This window comes from Bombyx mori, chromosome 20 (assembly GCF_030269925.1).
Source record: "Bombyx mori chromosome 20, ASM3026992v2".
NCBI classification, from domain to species: domain Eukaryota; kingdom Metazoa; phylum Arthropoda; class Insecta; order Lepidoptera; family Bombycidae; genus Bombyx; species Bombyx mori.
The window spans coordinates 3,861,032-3,883,446 of NC_085126.1; the positions used below are offsets into that span (position 1 = coordinate 3,861,032).

Consider the following 22,415-nt stretch of genomic DNA (forward strand, 5'->3'; position numbering starts at 1 on the left):
AAAAATTTGTTTATCCAGTCCTCAATTTTCAAATCCAAATAGGTATACCGAATATCGTCAAGCAACGAAGGCTGGGTCGAATCCGCACCGGCGCCATTGTGGTCTGCAGGAGGAGGCGCACTGGTAACGCTTGCCCCAGTAAGAGACGGCCCGGCTGGTCTCTTCAGACACATCGTGAGGACTGAACACAATTCACACGGACCAAGGGCGTTACCTCTGACTCATGGTAGCTTCGACGTCGTGAAATTATTAGCGTGGGATCATGCGAACCAGCACATGTAAGTGATGCTTGATTGGTGTTGCATTATGGTAATTAAGCGTGGACTGGTTACTCTTGGCGGCTAGATTTGAAAGAGGGCTTGGTGTCATGGCGGACGTCGCTCGCTGACATTTTTACGTTCAAAAACTGAACACCTGGCTATTTTAATAATTACGTATTGGCCTTTTCGAACATAGCGTCTTAGCACAAAATGGGACACATTATTTGCATTACCGATGTGAAAAGTTCTTGCAGGAGCCTAAGCATTGGCTCCTAAGTATTTAATATCTGATGGATCGTTGATCATATTTCATCCTGAGCAAAAACGAAAGTTAGCAGATGACAAATTATGTAAAACCAAAATATTATAACAAGTCACCAGTGAAATCATCCCTATCCCTGTGTAAAGGTCCTTCTCATTTGAACGGTAGCTTAATGTGTATGCATAATATGTCTTGTGCTCCAAGTTGAGACTTCAAACTGACCAAGGTACTATTTTTAGTCTGTAAGCTTCGGAAGTTACATCACTAAAGGGTGCTCCGAGCTCTTCTATCCGACTAGGAAAATAAAAATACTGTGCGACTATGACCTTTAAAAAATCGATCGATCTTCGTTCGTTAACTAGTTCCGATCCAAAATACCACAAAAGGAATAAAACTTTAAGTGAGCTCGGATCAAGTTAACGATTATAGCCTGTTAGATTATTATTAATCAGAATATATTAATGTGTATGTAGGTATGCGACTCGGACCTTTTTGAGTTTTTACTGGTGGTAGGACCACTTGTGAGTCCGCGCGGATAGGTACCACCGCCCCGCCTATTTATGCCGTGAAGCAGTAATGCGTTTCGGTTTGAAGGGTGGGGCAGCCGTTGTAACTATACTGAGACTTTAGAACTTGTATCTCAAGGTGGGTGGCGCGTCTACGTTGTAGATGTCTATGGGCTCCAGTAACCACTTAACACCAGGTGGGCTGTGAGCTCGTCCAACCATCTAAGCATTAAAAATAAAAATAATAAAAGGTTACCGAAACTAATTCCACATCACTCGACCTTAGGTTTTTACGCAACATTTTGACTTGTTTCATACGAATTGTAGTATTTATGAAATTGACGTAGATTGTTCTAAAATAGATATTACCTCGGCATACCAGAAGGCAAACCAGGGCAACAGCATTTATACAGGGTATCGTCTGAAGCGCCCAGACCAGGCTCACCGCAAAAACTGCCTTACTGCGTCACTTGCAATTCACAGGTAAGCTAACTTAAAAAATAGTGTTTTTTGCAAAAGCTATTTTTTTACTAGCACCAAAGAATCTTGTATAATATAAACTTTTTTTTATTTATTTTTATTGCTTAGATGTGTGGACGAGCTCACAGCCCACCTGGTGTTAAGTGGTTACTGGAGCCCATAGATATCTACAACGTAAATGCGCCACACACCTTGAGATATAGTTCTAAGGTATCTAAGTATATTCTATCTAATCTAAGTATAGTCACAACGGCTGCCCCACCCTTCAAACCGAAACGCATTACTGCTTCACGGCAGAAATAGGCGGGGCGGTGGTACCTACCCGTGCGGACTCACAAGAGGTCCTACCACCAGTAATTACGCAAATTATAATTTTGCGGGTTTGATTTTTATTGCACGGTGTTATTCCTTCACCGTGGAAGTCAATCGTGAACATTTGTTGAGTACGTATTTCATTAGAAAAATTGGTACCCGCCAGCGAGATTCGAACACCGGTGCATCGCTCGATACGAATGCACCGGACGTCTTATCCTTTAGGCCACGACGACTTCTTAAACTCGGTTATTAATTCAAAATCCGGATATTCTATACGACGATAGCCTTTGAGCTTCTTACCTCCGCTATGTATTTATGTATTTTGTGTACCGCATATTACTTTCGAATATAGAGCTATGGCTCACCTCACGGATGTCAACAATGCCGCCTGCCGTGTAGTATAACTTTACTATATAATAAATAGTACTGCCGTGAAGTCAGTACAAGGACAATACAATACAAGGACCTTGTTGCTTGTTGGATGCTTCAAAACTGTAATGTTTCAAAATTTACTAGTTTTGTTTTGGGTAAGATATCATCTGGAAAGAATCAAATGCGTTAAACTTCGCTGGTGCTTGCGCTTTGGGCTCTGCAATTGACATCGGCAAGACACACAATAAGTCAAGAAGAATTTTGCCCAAATCTTCTATATAGTGTGTTTTTCGACAAAAATAGTCCGAGATATTCGCCCCAATAGTATTCTTAGCCGGTTTAGAAAGTCACGCCAAAATTAATTCAAGCCACATTTTTATAAGATTGAAATTCTTTTGACTTGAGAAAAACAATTTCAAACTATCGGTTTGTAAATAGGCAAGACGTGTACACCGACTCTTCAATTATTTCAGGTTCTACGAAATAAGCGGTAACTGTATTAAGTTTAAACTCGAAAATACACTCTGTGTGCTCTTGGGTTAAAGTTGAAAGTCGAATTGTCATAATAAATAGCTTCGTGGAATACATTGAAATGAAAGTAGTTTTGTATCATTTCTACTGTAGTCTCTTTCTAAATTTAAAAATAAAAAAAAACTTAATGGATATATAAGAAGTATCAGTAGATTTATTTGTTCTCACATCCGATGATGTCAGGAATGCGTATTCACTATCTGTTATTAAGGGCCTTTCGAACTTCGTTTGAAGAAAATGGAAATATAACTCACATTTGAAGTCAGTATTGTACGTGCTGAAAATTGGAATCTCACTGTAGCCAACCCTAACAGGTAGCAAGAAAAAAAAAATTTTATGAGAGTAAAATATTCGAGGAATCTACATATAGGTTTTGGCGGCAATGCGTCCCATAAGTTAAATATCGCCACAAATTCTGCCAGAAAAAGCTGAAACAAGAAAGATTACCATTACTTCTATTGATTTTTTTAGGGTCGATTTTAGATCGGAGTTAATATCTATTATTAGGTTAGCGTGGTATGGACATGTGATGTGTAGAGAGGAGAAAATGGTAGTGCAAGGTAAAGACGGAAGAGGTCGACCGAAGAAGGAGTGAATGTTAAATGATGACGGCTGATAGAAGAGAATGGAGTAGAAAAAATCGCTGCACCGACCACACCTAGTGGAATAAGATGGAGCCAAAGAAGAAGAAGAGTTAATATGTTTTTTAAACAAATTTGGTTTTCGTGGACCGAATGTAATTGTTTTTTTTTCACGTAAATATTTCTAGCATCAATTACATAGTGAAAAAATATAGCTTTAGATCCTTGTGGACATGTAGAGTTTATTTTATTACAGTTTTAAAAAAAATGACGTTTCTCACAGCCTTCTCCGTCAATAAGTTTGGAGTATTACGGTAATTTGGCGTCATCAGGAGAAAGTAATTGGGACAACGATTGGGACGAAGAGCTGCCAACCACTTCACCTTCGCCCACTAAAAAGAAGAAAAGGCGACATCCAGGTATATTCATTGTTTATTAAAAATAACTAGTGATCGCCCTGTCGTCGAAATTCGACCATAATTAATTGAAATTATAAGTTTGAGCATTATTATGGTTCTAATTTCAAAGACTTATACTTCTATAATCACAGAGTTTTCCAAGGCTACATACACTATAGATAAACAATATAAATCTATCCTCAATTTGACCACAGACTAACAATATACAAAAGAATATAAACAATGTATATGCGTGTGTAATGTTTTACGTCAAATACATGGTAGTGTGTGTAATGTTTTATTTATTGATTTAATGTATTTTTTATGCATAATTTGAAAAAATATTCACATTCTGCACTCCTTCTCTATATAAACTATAAGTGTGAAAATTTTCATACTCCTCCGATGGCGTAATTATCGTAAAAAGGGGTACAAAGTTTTTTTTTTCATCCCTATAAGTAACCTCGAGGGGTTATTCTAGATTCACTGAAACAGTAGGTGAGCTCACGGGGCTCAAACCGGCAGTTTTGCTAACACTGGGCCTAGCCAGAGCAGTGCTTCGCAGAATCTACCACCGTATCAAAAACGCGACCCACTGGGAAGATCTGGCTAGAAACTCAGTGGGCTGTGTCTATGGACTCATTTACTCGTCGAACCCTTCGTCGCAAACCACGGGTTCGGCAAGGACGGTGACCGGTGCTTGAGACCTAAGTTTTTTATTTAAGTATTAATATATAAGAGATACATGATTCATCACCGTCGACGCCCTAGACACGTCCTTACGGATCCAATTACCTTTGCATTAGACACCTTCAGCTCTAATACTAGGAGTAGGCTTAGGACCCCGGTAACCGTACGCGTCGAAGTCGACAAAGAGGTCGACGTGCAACTTAACCCATGCATCAGCCCGCTGAGTTTCTCGCCGGATCTTCTTAGCGGGTCGCGATTCCGATCCGGTAGTTGATTCACTAGAGAACCCTTCCTGGCTGAGCCATTGCTCGCCCACCTGTCCAGGTGAAATTGGAAAGGTCTCCGGGCCACCAGTAATCCTTCAATCATAAAAAAAATACGATTCATGGACGCTGAGACTGGTCTTGAACTTGGAAGGTATAGTTCCAGTACTTGATGTGGATGTAGCCTAACAAAATACACTTGTTGTCGCTCAGAGGGTGTGCCGCAGAACTTGCCTTGTTTGTATCACGAGGCACACTTCAGTCCAACGGCGGCGTATTTCGTGCTGGAGTGCCTCGGTCCCGGCGTTCCGACGTCAAGCCTCCACAAGACCGCGCTTCCGGAACCAAGACTAGTCATGCACTTGGAAAACAATACGGTTGTGAAGGTAAGATTCGAGTATACTTGTTCTTGGTAATGCTTGGTAATGTAATTGTTCTATACTCTTCGTATATACTGTGTTACTTATAATATTTTGTGTGTATGTGCATTACTTTGTGTATGTGCATAACTATAATTCTCATGTTGTATTTGTTATTTTAGCTGTTCTACACACACACTCATCATTTTTAATTATTATTCTCATAATCCTCTCGCAGGTCTGCTGGAAGAGATTTCTTAAAAAAATAAGCAGTGCCTTTGTACATAATTTTCCTATTACTCTGTACTATGTCTTCTTTTTTGTGTGTACATAAATAATGCGACCGAAAATCTTAGCAAGCAATAACACACACTGCACATTTATTTCAAGTTGCCGTTGAACAGTAATAATGGTCCTTCAACAACCTGGTTCCGCGGAATTCGGGCTCAGTCCTCGCGACCGTAAAATGTAATAATGTACTACGACTTTGTAGAACACGTCATTATTATTTACAAGAAGTGCCGCGACAGCATATGTCTAACTATTATAGTTGCAATAAGTGTTCTTTTGTTGTGCTGTTAAAGCTGACTTAGAACTTATGTCTCGAGGTAGGCGGCATTTACGTCGTAGGTGTCCATGGGCTCCAGTAACCACTTGAGACCAGGTGGGCAGTGAGCTCGCCCATCCACCTAAGCAAAAAAATATATATTTTGAACATTAAGATTTCCTACACTTTTGTAACCGGTATCCCAGATACTCGATCCGCGAATACATTTCGTTTATTTCGTACAAAAAGATTATATTAATGTATTCCTTTACGTTCCGAAACAAAGGGACCGTGCTCCACAGAAAAAACATGTTTCCCTTTCAAACAAAAATCTTAACCCAAGAAGTATGTAGGTACTATAATATAATTTGTATTATTGAATCAAGCCTTGGCATTACTGCACATCAGGGTACGCGATTTGAGAAAAACTTTTTGTTAGTTGAAGATGTTATTTTGATTTCCCTAAGACATTGATGATTATATCAATTATTAAGCTCAGAAGTGCAATATATCATGACTATTTTTCTAAGATCTTAATAGAGCACTTACACTTAATATTCTACTTTTTTTTCTTATTTTTTTTCCTACCTAAGCTGTTAGCCTTGAGAGGCTATTTCAGCGTAACCTTAAGTAGTAGGTGAGCTCACGGGGCTCAAACCGGAGTGATGCTAACATTGACCCTAGCAAGAGCAGTGCTTCGCAGAATCTACCACCGGATCGGAAACGCGATCCACTGAGAAGATCCGACGAGAAACTCAGTGGGCTGTGTCTATGGGTTAATTCGCTCGTCGAGGCCTTCGTCGTAAGCGACGGGTTCGACGAGGACGGTGACCGGTGCTTGTGGTGCCTAAAAGCACCATTAATAGATCGGGAGGATCCGTAATGACGTGTTTTGGGCGACGTCGACTGTTTACTATTCGGTAATATCTTAAGTATTTGGAGTTTGAACGGTCGGTTTGTTCATTTATCGTCTATTTTATGTACATAATGAGAACGATCAGTTCATTCTTTGTCGTCTGGTTCGTCCATTTTTAGAAAAGCATTAAGAGAACTCCCTGCCGCCAGGCACGTCCGCCCTCATTCCATATCTTTTCTTTTGTTTCTTTTCGAATTCTTGTCAAGTCTCTATCTTAGTCTACGTCTAGTCGTTGTAGGTCTAATATCCTGTCAAAGAGGTTGCACGCCACAACACAGGCTTTTATACAGGTCTTATAATTTTTTTGAAGTGAAAACTTCTTTAGTATCGTTGTGATTTCAAACCGGATGCAACGGAAAAAACGACAGGTAAGAGACACAAATACAAAAATGTGTAGGATGAAGCCAGCAAAGAATGAGACAGAAATATACATACTATTTAATACAGCGCCATCTGTGAGATTTCTTAATACTAACGTGTGTATGAAAGCTCTTGTAGTGAATTTTAATTTAGGATTATACGTGAAATTAAAATATCAATTCACAGAGGGCGCTACCTTACAATTATTTATTAATGACAAAATTTTACATATACTTAAGACGTTTAGGATAATTGTATTTTAATTTTGGAAGGTTTCACTTCTACCGCGTGTGAATTGCACACATGTATTTTTTTTGCTTTGGTTTTAATAGGAGCGACTGTCGTTGATAGCGCTGCCCACACCGAGAACGTTCTCGGTTCATTTGTCCAGCGGACACCAAGCCCGGGTACGCCTGCTTCTACCACCGGGTCTTAGAGAAGACGAAGTTACCAAGTACCCTCTGGTGTTAAAAGTGTAAGTTTTATTTGCATTTATTTCATGTTTCATCGAATTACGTGTGACGGTTTGCACAAAATATGTGGATTCTGCGATTATTTTACAAATATACTAGCTGGCCCGGCAAACGCTGCTTTTCCTTATAAATTATTTCTAGGAAAGATAAATAACCTAGGTACCGACTGCAGCGGCATTTGCCGGGTTGATTTGTGAATCTAAACCATCCAGGGTGCCACCCAAACGGATACAAAAAAAATCATTCAAGTCGGTCCAGCCGCTTAGGAGGAGCTCAGTGACAAACACACGCACAGAAGAAATATATATATACAGATATATTAAGCCGGAATCTATTCTATCTGAAAGAATTCTATCCATAAAATCGTTTACATTACGAAATATACCTTTTGTTTGTGATTGCCTATAACACATTACTGCCGTCAGTCAAATACGACCTAATCGAAAATCGATTTGTCAAGTTATTGACAGTATACATTTTAGATGTAAATTTTCAAAGGCGGTTTTGTTTGGCAGGCACGGAGCTCCAGGTAGCCAGCTTGTGACAGAGCGCTGGGCTGTTGACTGGGGGTCATTGGCCGCTGGTGCCGGGGCCATTGTGGCTACGGTTGACGCCAGAGGGGCTGGCGGCAGAGGCTTAGGAGCTCACCATGCTCTGCATAGAAGACTGGGGACCGTAGAGTTGCAAGATCAACTGGAAGTGGCCGAGTTAATATTTTTTAAATACCCCTTTTTACAGTGCCAAATTTGGAAGTGCTAGTAGTGTATTATCTATGCTAGTTCTGTCTATGTTACTAGAAAATCATTCTTAGTAAAAGGATAGAAAGATATCAGAGGCGTTTGCAGTAGAAGAGTTTGATCACTAATCAGTATACTTCGTATGCAGCAAAAACTGCTATAATATAGATAGGTATATTTAACTAAGAATTTTTATTCTTTTGATTAGCCTAGTTGCGTATACGTCTATCACGGCCTAATCTCGAGTCTTGAGACAGTTTTAAATCCTTTTCTAACAACCGTTGCAAATGGTAGCTCTGCTGCTGGGACTTTAGGACGTTAATCCAAAAGCACTAAAACATACCTTATTAAACAAGTTTTTGTTTGATGTAATATTAAATCAGGTATCTTCGTGACTCCCTGCACTTCATAGACGCGCGCCGTGTGGCGGTGTGGGGGCGGTCGCATGGCGGTTTCCTGGCGACAATGGCGCTCGCGAGCACGCCCAGCGTCTTCCACTGCGGCATCGCAGTCACGCCTATCGTGCGCTGGCGTTACTACGGTATCTACCTCTTTACGTTTATAAGCGCCTGGTACTTTGAATTTAAAAACTTATTTATTAGTATAATTAAGACCAAACTTAACACTGCCAATGCCAATAGCCGCTATCAATAACGGTAGGCAGCGCTTTAGCTCTGCCCTGGCATTGGTGACGTCCATTACCGACGGTAACCACTCACCATCAGATGGGCCGTAATCTAATCTGCCTAAGAAGTAATTAAAAAAAAAAACAGGACATTAACCGTGAGCACTAATCGCCACGTTCTTCGTGTGGTGACGTCATTTGTGGTGAGTTCGGATACGACATTTTCCTCGCATTTGAGATTTTAAAATATCACTAAAAGTTACTGTTAAGAAACAAACATATGAAGTGTGCACAATCTAATAATTTCACATATAAAACCTAAATACAAATGTGGAAATAGCTTAATATTTTCTACGCACGGCTCTAATTAATTTAAGCAATGAAATATATTTGAAAAATAATACTGAATGATACTTCTGGTAGTGCTTATAGTGAGCTTGTAGGAATAGGTACCACTACCCTGACAGTTTCTGCCGTGAAGCAGTAATACATTTCGGTTTGAGGTTTGGGGTAGCCGTTGTACTGTAAAACTGAGACTTAGTACTCGGTCTCTGGGTAGGCGGTAGTATTTACGTCTATGTCTATGGGCTCCGGTAACCACCTAACACCAGGTGGGCCGTGAGCTCGTCCACTCATCAAAGCAGTTAAAAAAACATTCCTTTTGTTTTATTACGTATACAGCGTCAGCATACGCTGAGCGTTATATGGGCTTTCCAAACGCAACGGGCAACTACAGAGGCTACGCTGAAGCTGACGTCACCAAGCAAGCGGCGGCCTTACACGACAAGATGCTGCTGCTAGTACACGGCACAGCAGACGACAGTGTCCATATACAGCAGACTATGGCATTGGCAAGGTCATTGGCTGAACAAGGCAGCATGTTCCGGCAGCAGGTAATGACTTATAATTTAAATGTCATGTAATGTAATTGATTTTGCCTAGAAAAAATATAGTTCCTAATCTGTTTGCATGCCGCTGAAAATTTTGTTTAAAAAAAAGGAAGGTATTAAATAACGTATCTGGTAATCTTATCTTTGAAAAAGTTTAATATTGTTACGCACTGGGGTTCGGGATAAATAAAATTCCACCAAAGTACAACTTAAAACTGTATTCAACACTTAAACACTTCACAAACACTTTAAATTCTCACTTCGCTTCAGGTGATCCGTTCGCTGTTTCGCTTCGAGTAGCTCCGATTAGTAACTAACTGCCTGCCATCCCTGCAACGCGTTTATAGTCGATACCACATCCCTAGAATTATCGAGAATAATCCACACATCTCTAGTGTTGTTTCCGCTATCTGACAATAGATGGAGTTTACTTCTCGAGCGCTCTAGGTGCCACTAGGTCCTTCGATATTCGTTCGATTATTCGGCGATAGATGGCGTTACTCTTACCGGCGTAACAATATTTATATCTTGCCCAGATGGGTACATAAGCTCACAACCCATCTTATATAAAGTCACCAGTGTAGCCCATAGACAACTCCACGTAAATTTCGTTCACCTAGAGACCTCGGACAAGCAATAACAGTTATCCGCCTCCAAATCTATCTATAATACGTGATGCAAAAACTTTGTACCCCTTTTTACGAAAACTGCGCGGACGGAGGAGTCTGAAATTTCCCACACTTATAGAGAATATAGCGAAGGAGTGCCGAATGGTAATTTTGTTTTAAATTATGCATTAATAGTACATTGAATCAATAAAAAAAACGTTACACACACTACCATGTATTTGACACACACCCATAAGAATACTTCTATGTTTATTTTCAAACTTTTGTTAGTCTGTGATCAAATTCAGAATCGATTAATATTGTTTATTTGTCTACAGTGTATGTAGTCTTGGCGAAATCTGTAATTATAGAAGTACTAGCGACCCGCCCTCGCTTCGCTTCGGAAACATTAAAACACACATGAAACCAAAAAAATAAATAAAAAAAAATTTAAAAAAGTAGCCTATGTTCATCAGGGACAATGTCGGCTTCTAATGGAAAAAGAATTTTTCAAATCGGTCCAGTAGTTTTGGAGCCTATTCGAAACAAACAAACAAACAAATCTTTCCTCTTTATAATATTAGTATAGATAATAGTCTTTAACAATAGAACCATACTTCAAACTTATAATTTCAAATAATTATAGTCGAATTTCGACTACTGCGGGACCACTAGTAACAGTTATGTCACAAATAAAGCAACACGTTTATCTCCAGATTTACCCGGATGAAGGTCACAGCTTGGAAGGCGTGAAACATCACTTATACCGCACGATGTCTTCGTTCCTCGACGACTGCTTCAGGAAGCAGGTTCCTCCCGAGACCAAGGCGGGACTCAGGAACGGCGGAAACCTTGACTGAGATACGTGGAAAGACGAGGAGTTGTGCTCTTGGTGAGATTAATGTCGGAAAGCTACCTCAAACATTTCTTGATCATTTTGTAGTCAGTAAAATGATATTTTAGTTGTGATTTTACTGGTAATATAGTTTTCTGCCCGACAACCGTTAGATAGACTTCGGATATACTATAGCGAGTAGCATAGATCATCTATATATTAATACGTGAAGCAAAAACTTTGTATCCCTTTTTACGAAAATTGCGCGGACGGAGGAGTATGAAATTTTCCACACTTATAAAGAATACAGAGAAGAAGTGCATAATGCTAATTTTTTTTTAAATAATGCATAAAAGGTACTTTAAATCAATAAAGAAAACATTACACACACTACATACTATGTATTTGACGCACACACGCATGCATACTATTTATTGTCAAACTTTTGTTCTTGACGTCTGTGGTCAAATTGAGAATAGATTAAATATTGTTTGCCTTTGTTAATATTGTTTATAGTGTAGTCTTGGCGAAATTTGTGATTATAGAAATATAAAATACAATCATAATAGTGTACAAACTTACAATTCCAATTAATTATAGTCGAATTTCGACTACTGCGGGACCTCTAGTAACACTTAATATTTACGAAGTGGGCGAGTAGGAAAGTGCTCGCCGACGATTAAACGTAGCTCCACATCAAATTATGCCTACGTCGTATCACATGACGTTTGTTTGTACCAGCCAGTATTATTTTCAATTAGTTTTTATATATAAGTGCGTGCTGTGATTATTTTAATTTTTTTCTTCATTACCTTCCCGATCCTGCGGACCGAATAGAAAACAGTCGACGTCGCCCAAAACATGTCATTTCGGACCCTCCCAATCCACTAACGGTGCTTTTAGGTACCTCAAGCACCGATCATTATTCTCGTCGAAGCCGTCGCTTGCGACGAAGGGCCCGATGAGTAAATTAACCTACAGACACAGCCCACTGAGTTTCTCGCCGGATCTTCTCAGTGGGTCGCGTTTCTGATCCGGTGGTAGATTCTGCGAAGCACGGCTCTTGCTAGGGTTCATGTTAGCAACGTCATCAGGTTTCAGCCCCGTGAGCTCACCTACTAGCTCGGTGAATCTAGAATAACCCCTCGAGGTTACTAGAATAGGTAGGAAAATAAAATTAAAAAAAAATCATTCATTGTGCTTTGTAAAATTGACCTGACCTGAGTTTATCTTTCGTACACTGCTTCACGTCAGATCTTTTTTGAAGGTATTATACAAAACAGTAAACTCCAAGTGGCTGAGCGCCTAGTACAACCAGCTCCTTCATTGAATCCATTTGAATGATATGATTGCCGTGTCACAGTAGAATGGAAAGAGTCCATATGGGTACTAACAATCTATTATATTAAGAGAAACATTTGAGTGGCGACCCATATAGACAGAAGTTACCGGGAGAATAGGGTAGTCAAATTAGAACCACAAAGACCTATTCAAACGGTCTTGATTGGCGAGTATTCAAGTATTTATATCATTGGACTTCAAGCCATTGATAGATAGATTATATACTTCTGTCTTTTTTTTCCACAATCTCCTATACACCTTAAACGACTTTTGGTATCTGATAGTTTTATAGGCTCTGTGGCTCTTACATCATTCACATGTTTGATGTCCTATTCTCAGGCAAAGCTATATTTAACATTAAGCTAATTCATTTTTGATTATTTTTCAGGTAAAAATCACACCGTCGTCAGAAACAGAGTTTTGGTAGTTTAAATAAAAAAAAGGGGAGAGGTAATAATTCATTGATCTTCACGAGATTATAACGGAATCAATGAAAATGATTTGAAAAATTTGAACAGTTTAGTCTCGTGTCTAATTCCGTTTTGGATTTTATCTAATAAAGTTTCTAAAACTATCAAATAGTACAATGTTTTGCCATATCTTTGAACGAAAAAAACCTTCTAACTTTATGCATGTATGTACATAGCACAAAATTTTGTCTTATATATCAAACTTGATTGCACCTTTTAAAGTATTTAGGAATGATTAATATACAACTAATGTCTTCATTTTAATACCTACTAGTCTTCTTTTAATATTCAATACATTATTAACTAGTCGAAGATATGTATAATTATTTAAAGTTGAGACTTACAAACATATAGGTTAAATAAGAATCGTACAAGAACAAAACTAAAGTGGAATTTCCACTAAAGTGATCTAAAATGTCAAATCGCTCAACGATATGCTTAAGTCAAAATTAATAATATAACAAAGTTAGAGCTAAGACCTATAGATGATATAGTATTATAAACTAAGTATAAAATATTTGGAAGTGCTTTCCATTATCTATCTCCCTCATACTATCGAATTTAAGCGAGATGGATAATAAAGTGGTGTCAAAATATAAATCGAAATCGAAGTCCACCTGCGGTTTTGGATCCTTGAAAAAGGCTTTAGAGATGAGAGAAAAAATCTATGTTGAAAAAATGTGTGATAACGTTATCTCGCAACGCTATTTTTAATTTTCGCACTATCATCATACTGTCTGTATCTGTTAAAGTCAAAATGCACAGCTTACTTAAATTCTAAAGATAAATAAAGAAATGAACTTGATAGAGAGCTCTTGGGCTACCCAATGGCGGCGGCGATTTTACCTGAAACCGTAATTAACTCTAATATTCTTCGATAAATTTTTGAGCGAAAATAGAATATTTTTCAAACGTACTATTTTCGGGTTCCATACATACCAAACGAGGTCATGCAGACGGTGATTCGACGCAAGCACAAGCTGCTTAAACATGGTGGGCCAAAAGAAATCACCCTATTGGAAGATGCTCTTATTTTTGCAAATGGCCGCCAATGTCAACAAGCTCGAGACCCTCAAGAACAACATTCGACACGAATGAGAGAATCTGTCACCCGAAGTTTTTTCTTTTTTTTTTTTATTGCTTAGATGTGTGGACGAGCTCACAGCCCACCTGGTGTTAAGTGGTTACTGGAGCCCATAGACATCTACAACGTAAATGCGCCACACACCTTGAGATATAGTTCTAAGGTCTCAGTATAGTCACAACGGCTGCCCCACCCTTCAAACCGAAACGCATTACTGCTTCACGGCAGAAATAGGCGGGGCGGTGGTACCTACCCGTGCGGACTCACAAGAGGTCCTACCACCAGTAAAAGTTCAGTTCTTGCCGAAGTGATGAAAAATGCTATAAAACGAGCCCGTAAAGCAATCAATTGTGACGGCGCCCATTTAGCCGATATCATCTTCTCGACTTGACCAATAAAATTCTAAAGGTTCAAATAAAGATAATCAAAAAACAGAATCGAAGTTTTTCATTTAGAAAAAAAAAAAGAGAGCCAAACAACATCGGATGACTTCCTTTGGCCCACCTTGTACAAACGCAAAAATAGCTTTGGTAAGTAATCTATATTAGCAACTTCTTATAGAGATGCTCTAGAGTAAAACAAATGATACTTTAGTGTCGTTAAAACGAAAAATTAACGTAATATAAATTTATAACACTAAACAATCAAAATTAGTAAAAGATGCTCAACAAAAAATTACTTTTCCAATAAATGCTAATTTTAAATAACGTTAACGCTACTCTGCTTTTTAATCGACACGTTGAGATCAAAAATGGAAAAATAAAATCAGTATTAATAAAAACTTCAGAGGTGTCAAGGGACACCCGGATGGAACGAAGTTCCTTTCGATTAATTAGTGAAGGAATTGTAATTTTTTTTTTAAATTATAATAATAAATTACGGCATTATGAAGAAGAAAAAAACAATACTATGAACTAAATTACTATTGTTGAAACGCTATCTCGAGAAACTGTACTCATTACGCGGACCAATCGGATACGAGCAATGTCACGCGATAAGCGCCTACACGTTGATTGGTCAGAATGACGTATCTAAAAAGTGTCGTGACAACTTTTCGTAAGAATTTTTTCCGTCTAGCCCCCTTTCACAACGCGCGATAAGGAACTTCGTTCCAATAAAAATTAAGTAGTTAGTATTTAAAACATTCTCTCGTATTGTGAGGCTGACAGTACCAATAGGTTACTAGTTACTACCATCTTAGTGAAAAATGATGGAATTGATAGTGCTGTAGTCACTTTGTGATCTTATTAGTAAATTTATAACTAGATTATAAAATAAATAATAAGTGGGCGAATCAGCGGCTCCATTCTTTGTGAAATCGATAATGGCTAGGGCGCTCACTCGTCATATATTTGGCGGAAAAAAAAATTCAACTTATTAATGTAGGTAGGATAAACTTTCAAATAGTTGCGGACGTTCTCTGAGGGCCAAAGTTGAATTTCGTTTTGTCTAAGTTCACTTTGGGAGGTGCACGTTTTTTATACACGCAAAAATATCGCTATGCTTGTCACTATAGATGAATCCCATTTTACAGCATTTACTAAAAAGCTCGCCGACAATTTTCGTTAAATAAAATATAAATACATCATTTATAGGGTCACAGTATTAAAAACGTTTAATTAATTAATTTCTAAATAGTTTCTTTCAATTATTAGCTTAATGGGATTGAAATTAGAGCACAATTTAAAAGGTAAACGGTAATTTCTAAACGAGAAATAATTTTACAAAATAATTAGAATTATTTCAATTTTTGGTTAGTATAGTACTAGTTATTTTAAAGGCGTTTTCCAGTAACATAAATCACCTTTGAATATAAATTTATACATAAAAGGCCAAATTATATGGTACAGTTTTGCTCTCAAAAGCTATCGGTACCTTTCAGATTTACGTAGATAAGAAAAAATTCTGGTAAAGCACGATTAAAACTTAATCAGTATTTTTAACTTTTAGGTAAAAATTGCTCATTTTCATGACATTAAAACAAAAAGGTATGTCTTCAAATCATTATTTAAATTGTATAATAAAAACTCTATTTAGCAATTAATAAAATAAAATTTTATTAAAGACCAATAGCTCGTTAAATATTTAATAAACCAATAATAAAATAAAAAAAAACTTTTAACTTAGTAAAAATTCTTTGAATTTAGTAAAATTTAGATCATTAGTCTTTAGGGGTTTCTAAATTGTAACTTTTTTTTTAGTAAAATTACATATAGTGTAATCATTTTAAAAATAAGCACCATTCCGTGTAGCACGAATATTAATGCTTTTTTTCTCGAAATCACTTAAAATAATGTAGATTTATTTACAATAATAATAAAGTAATTAACAAGAAAACCTAAGTGCCAAACAAGCCTTTTTCGGCATTAGCAAATAGTGTTTTAATTGGAATCACGAAATAAACCGAGCGAAGGGGTGTTTGTGATGGGTTTTTTTGTTGAATTAAATTACTTTTAAGCGGAAAGGAGTATTTTTGTTAGGATTTTGACATAGCGAATGATTTTGTAATTTGTTAACTAATGATAAATCGATTGAAAATTTTAATGAAATGTTTTTTTTTTCCTTTGCTTAATTCGTAGAAAGCATTTAATTCAACATATTTCGCATTTGCGGTTTATCGAATTAGCTAAAATTAACATTATTACCTTAATTAGAATAAAAAACGCTTATCGTTAATATAAATCGAATATTCACTTCCTGTTTAAATATAATCTACAATACTATCAAACTGAAACTACATTAGGGACACACGGACCACACCTTTTAAGCCTCGCCATATTAAAACGGTATGAAATCAATTTATCTGTAAATTTAATTGACTGCTGTCAAATAAAATGAATGTGCCTGTCGTAAAAAGATTGTTGTTTTGAGCCACGTAATAGAAAACAGAGAGTGAGATCGTACTACGAGTATATTGTATTTTTAGTATATGTAATAATAAGATAGAAGATCGGAAACCTAAATCGCGCTAATGACGTTTTCATGACAAATTTGCAACACAAGCTCCTAATTAACACAGCGTCCTCAATGTCACGAGATTATAGGGAAAAAAGATGGAAAGATCTTCCACGGAGCAAGTAATAATGCTTCGTGGATGGAATATTTCGAAAAAAATTGGATTAGCGCGATTAAGATTTTGTTGTACTTATTCTTGCCTATGATAGGTGATAAATAACGGTGGCTGAATTCATGCAATTTTATTCTCCCTAATAATTAGCGATATGGACGCTATGTGTTGGATCCTGTTAGTATTACAGCTATACATATCGGAGACGTGCCAAAATGTATGACTAATGTAGTTTCAGGTTTAATTTCTAATGTAAATAAATATCTTTTAAATGAGATCGTAGGTAGTGAATTAATAACGCACAGATTGTGATTTTTGCCTTATCAATGTTCTCGGTGAAATATTCGTTCCAATTATCTTTGCATTGCTAATATAATAGTAGTATTGTAATTATTATTGATTTTTATATACGACTAGCGACCCGCCCTCGCTTCGCTTCGGAAACATTAAAACATATATGAAACAAAAAAACAAAAAAAAAAAGTAGCCTATGTTCATCAGGGACAATGTCGGCTTCTAATGGAAAAAGAATTTTTCAAATCGGTCCAGTAGTTTCGGAGCCTATTCGAAACAAACAAACAAACAAATCTTTCCTCTTTATAATATTAGTATAGATATAGATTGAATTGTGAATTATCAACCATCATATTTTTAAGACCGCCAAAAACATGTTATCTAAGTCACGCTTTTTCATAGGAACTCATGTTTTCGCCCCTCTTTGAAATGGGACTTGTGAATAAACCTACATAAAAAGCTTTTGTTGCTATTTGATCCTAAAAAAAATCGTTGTTATTATTATTAGCTTACCTAAATATACTAATCTCCAACAAATTGTATGTCTTCCAATTATAAAATGAACATAAATAAAAAGAATTATTGGCAATGCAAAGATGAGACCAAGTTGTGGCTATAATGCCTCTATGTGATTAGATGTTATTCATTTGTTGTAATTCTCGTCTAGTTCTAAGATTGTGTAACCTCTTTCTTTAAGAATAAGATTCAAAATGGCGACTCGTGGTTGCAGTTGACAGTGATTTAACTGACAAATGATAACTATCCGTTTTCGTGTTACGCTAAACGCTAAATCAATAGAGCTTCTGTCAAAAATATTAGGCACAAGGAAATCGGTTATTTTGATTATGCTTTTTTTTTTTGTCTCAATTTTCTTTATGGCATTTGCCTTTGAAGGTATCAGCAAAACATTTCCTCGCTGATTTTCTCGCCGGATCTTCTCAGCGGGTCGCGATTCCGATCCGGTAGTAGATTTATTCGCGAAGCAGTTGCTCTTGAGTTGTTAGGTCTCCTTTGAAGGCGCTCGGGCAGCTGTTAGCAAATCCCACCCCTCTTGGCTGAGCCTTTGCTCGCCCACCTATCCTGGTGAAACTGGAAAGGCCTCCGGGCCAACAGTAATCCTTCAATCCTTAAAACAAAAAAAAAAACATTTAGTTACATACGCTTATTTCTTTCGGTAGTCCATTACCATAAAATAGCACCATACGTCGTATTTCCCTCGCTTCACAATCATATAAGTCTTCAGCCCCACGAATTAACGCAAGCGTGTCTGGATGTTTTAGACATCCGAAGATAAGTTTTAAATTTCTATGTAAACAAATAATTTGATATTCTACTTATATTAAAAATCATTCAAACCTGCCCGAATCAAGCATAAAATACAACTCTGACTAAAATAGAATAGAACTACTAAGACTAAGACAGAAGATAGAACAATACCCATAGATTATAATCGAAAACGACATATCGGCCGCTTCTCTTCCGTTTTCAAAAACGGGAGTTTCATTAATGTTTAAAAAAAAAGTATCTAGTCTCACCTGAACCTGTCCGTTTGAGTTTGATTTTCTTAAAATAGGCAGGTACATAAGATTAAATAGTACACGATGAAAACAATGCTTTGCAAATAATTATGTAAAAACACGACCGGCTTTCCCACCATAGTTTTTTTGCGATTTCGCGGCAGAAATAGGCGTGACGGTAGTCCCTTCCTCGGAATACGCCAATCCTTCAACGCCTCGTCAATATGTCAATTATAAAACTTATAGTCGAACCGTCGCCATTTTGAATCTAAAACGTCAAGCAAGCGATTTGTGTTTATTAATTAACACGTTCTAAGTAATTTCATTTTGATTTTGGTGATTTAATTTCATTTTTATTTTCGTTTGAAACGTTTAAGATTATGTCACATTTCTATTTCATGTTTATTTATGGTCTGATCCACACAGCTACCTCCACAGAAAGTTCACGCGATTTGTTAGGAATCTTTTGTGAATTTTGGAATTTAAATTGAATTGTTCAATATAATCCATTGTAATTCAGAGGAGTTAACTCTAAATTACACAGCCAGTCAGGAATTAATAAAAAATACTAATTTAAATTAAATTTAAATTATTAGTTTAAAAAATAGAAACGGTGAGAGTTTAGTATTGTTTTTGTAAAAAGATAATAGTGAATTCTCACATATTTCTATTTATTCTATCACTGTTTTTCATACGCATCATTTTCTTGGAGACTGCGTGACTGGCTTGTCATCTCAAATCCTTAAATTGACGTTTCTTTCTTTATTGTTTTTTTTTTCTTAAACATACAAACAAAATAGTTTTTAAATACCAACATGATACCTATCTATGAACATGTAATATATGTTTTGTATTTGCCCATCCCAATTTTAAAATCACTTGTAAATAGATACGTATTCTGTACACAGTTTTGATCTATTACGGAGACCTACTTGCTTAGTTTGAGGCTATGCAGGTAAAAAATGTTAGTAATCAATATTAATGGCAGCGCGACATTAAAATTATTTTAATTTTTATTTCTGAGACAACATTGTCGCGGCAATATGTGAATTAAGATGAAGACGTCTTTAAAAGTTAGTAGATTAAAGCTAATTGCATTCTTAAATAAACTTTTCTGAAATTAAATTTAATTAAGTTTTTTAATTTTTATTTAAATTTAATTATATTAAATTATTATCGAAGAGCAGCACTTAACGTTACAAAATAAATAATAAACAAAACCAATGACTTGTTTTTTTTAATGTTCCGCTGCCACCACCAATTTAATAATATCTAATTTCTAAATAAATTGTTATTGCTTCAGATTTTATTTACTATCTCGTTAACTTCATCCTCGATACACCATGTATTGTGAGATCAATAAATAGATATCATTAAAACTGTATCGTGTTTTATTTAACCTCATTCAGCTATCATTTACAAAAAAATGAATAGATAGTTTGAAAGAAAAAACGTTCTCGTCTTTACTGCAAAGTTTGGGCACACGCAGAAATCAAAGACAGTCGGTGAAGCTATCTGCACGTATTCAGATCACGCCTTAATACTAGTAAAACGAAAACTTACTTAGATCTATGGCTTTGCGGGTTAAAGTTACCGTTAGGATCTTCTGACTTGAAAAAGGATCCAGTTTACAATAGTGTTGTAATTCAAACGGCGTAATTCGGGTCCACAGTGTTGCTGAGAGAGAAATTGAAAAATACCAGGGGATTTGCAACCCTGGTGTAAGGTTTAAGGGGTCTAGAAAAAACTCCTGCCGCTCACAGTTGGTGTCTAACCCCGGACTGGGCCGGAGCTCAGTCGGGGTTATTGAGACGGCGGGACAGGGTCGATGCAGATCATATTACATCCATACGTCCCACAGACGCCGGACCGGCGGACACGACCATAGCTCGACGGGTCGGGAGCCCGCCTTGATGGCGTCGCACTGCACCTTCCTCCGGAGCGGTCGCGGGAACGTGGTCTACCATCACCCGGCTTCCTATTACGCAAAGCACGCCGCCCCGCCTAAAGTGCGTGAAGCCCGAAGCTCTTAGGGGGCCGGGTTACAGATGGAACCCCGCTCCCGACCCCCTGCTCGGCGGCGGCGGATTTCTGCGTAGTGTTGAGAGCTTTGCCTCACTCACCCCGCCAAGGCTTAAGGAGTCTAAGGGTGTTTTAAGTGGTATTAAAATGTTTTATTTCAGCCTTTTAATTAACATCAGTAACTACGTGCTTCGTCATCGTGCCATTTCTTTTTATTAAGTCCCTGAAGATAGCTTGACGACGAAATAAAGTAAAATAAACACGGTCACAATGCATAGGAGTACTCCGATGGAATATACAAAAAGTGTAAACTTTTCAACGGAAACTAATTAAAAAAGCAAAAACTAATTCAGAGTGAATAATAATTAGGTGATGAAACATTTTTGAATTCAGAAGTCGAATAGATATGGCAACATTACTTGAAATATAGGAAACAAATCGGGCACAATGTCACGTCCGTGACACGGCTCCAGAAATAGCCTACGAAGCGACAGGGCAGACGCGAATGAGCTTTTCATATGAGCTTCAAAGTAAAAACGAAATACTGTCGAGCGCAACAGTGCTGTTCAATAACGGATACCATTGGGAACTTTTTCTTTTAATGCCATTTTTTCCCCCTTATCTTAGGGGCTATTCCGACTACGCTCAGAATAGTAGGAGAGCGCACGGGCTCAAACTGAAAGAATTTGCTAATACTGGCCATAGCAAGAGCTGCTCCACCCGTGACCACCCTTTTGTATCACCTTCGCAAGTACGATAGCAAGAGCACTGCTTCGCAAAATCTACCACCAGATCGGAATTTTAACCAACTGAGAAGATCCTGTGAGAAACGTGGGTTCTGTCTATGGGCTAGATTGTAAGTAGAACTCTTCGCACGAGTTCGACCAGAACGGTGGCTTCGGGCTTCGGGTGGGCGGTTCGAACAGAACGGTGGATGATGTTTGGAGAGCCTAAAACCACCGTGAGTGGATCTGAACGATCTGGCAAGATATGTTTTGTGTGACGGCGTCTTTGCGTTGCACCGTTGTCAGTGTCGAATATGTATTTCGAAGCGGTCACGATAAGAAAATTAACGAGACGTGCCACTTTGTCGAAGTATAATATTTAAAAAGATTCAGCACTCAGCCTCCAGACAACCCGGAAGCTTAATTTCGACTGTGGCGTTTGCATAGTATCGGACTACCGTAGACCCCACAGTTGTACAGATACAGATCTACAATTGTCCAAAAGGCAACCTTTTGTAACATCTACGGTTCAAAGATTTCAGTACAGATAGCGTTATCCGAATATTATACCTAAACTAGCTTTTGCCCGCGACTTCGTCCGCGTGGAATAGTTCACAAATAATGCTTTATTTTAGAACAAATTTGGTTAGCATAAAAAACCGTTATAGGTTATCATTTAAACGGGAACAATTCTGTCATACATTATTTTAGCGAAACTTTAACCGTTTCTGCAGTGCACGCAGCGGAAGCTCTCAAATGGTAAAAATAACCCCAATTTTGAAACATTCTTTATTGGCACTCTTATCTTAGCGTGATGTTATATAGCCTATAGCCTTCCTCAATAAATGGGCTATCTAACACTGAAAGAATTTTTCAAATCGGTCTAG

General features: G+C 37.5%; 1 protein-coding gene across 2 annotated transcripts in view; it reads left to right on the forward strand.

The window, feature by feature from the left end:
• LOC101744064 (inactive dipeptidyl peptidase 10) overlaps window positions 1-20,163 on the forward strand; it is a 298,205-nt gene extending 278,042 nt beyond the window's left edge. For both annotated transcript variants that reach the window (XM_038018151.2, XM_038018153.2), the window contains exons 10-19: window positions 43-278; window positions 1,391-1,511; window positions 3,591-3,726; window positions 4,872-5,044; window positions 7,173-7,315; window positions 7,829-8,020; window positions 8,434-8,591; window positions 9,357-9,568; window positions 10,890-11,065; window positions 12,738-20,163. In XM_038018151.2, the coding sequence (XP_037874079.1) occupies window positions 43-278; window positions 1,391-1,511; window positions 3,591-3,726; window positions 4,872-5,044; window positions 7,173-7,315; window positions 7,829-8,020; window positions 8,434-8,591; window positions 9,357-9,568; window positions 10,890-11,033 (1,515 nt within the window). In that variant the 3' untranslated portion in view covers window positions 11,034-11,065; window positions 12,738-20,163. The remainder of the gene's footprint in view (window positions 1-42; window positions 279-1,390; window positions 1,512-3,590; window positions 3,727-4,871; window positions 5,045-7,172; window positions 7,316-7,828; window positions 8,021-8,433; window positions 8,592-9,356; window positions 9,569-10,889; window positions 11,066-12,737) is intronic.
• Window positions 20,164-22,415: the final 2,252 nt, after the last annotated feature.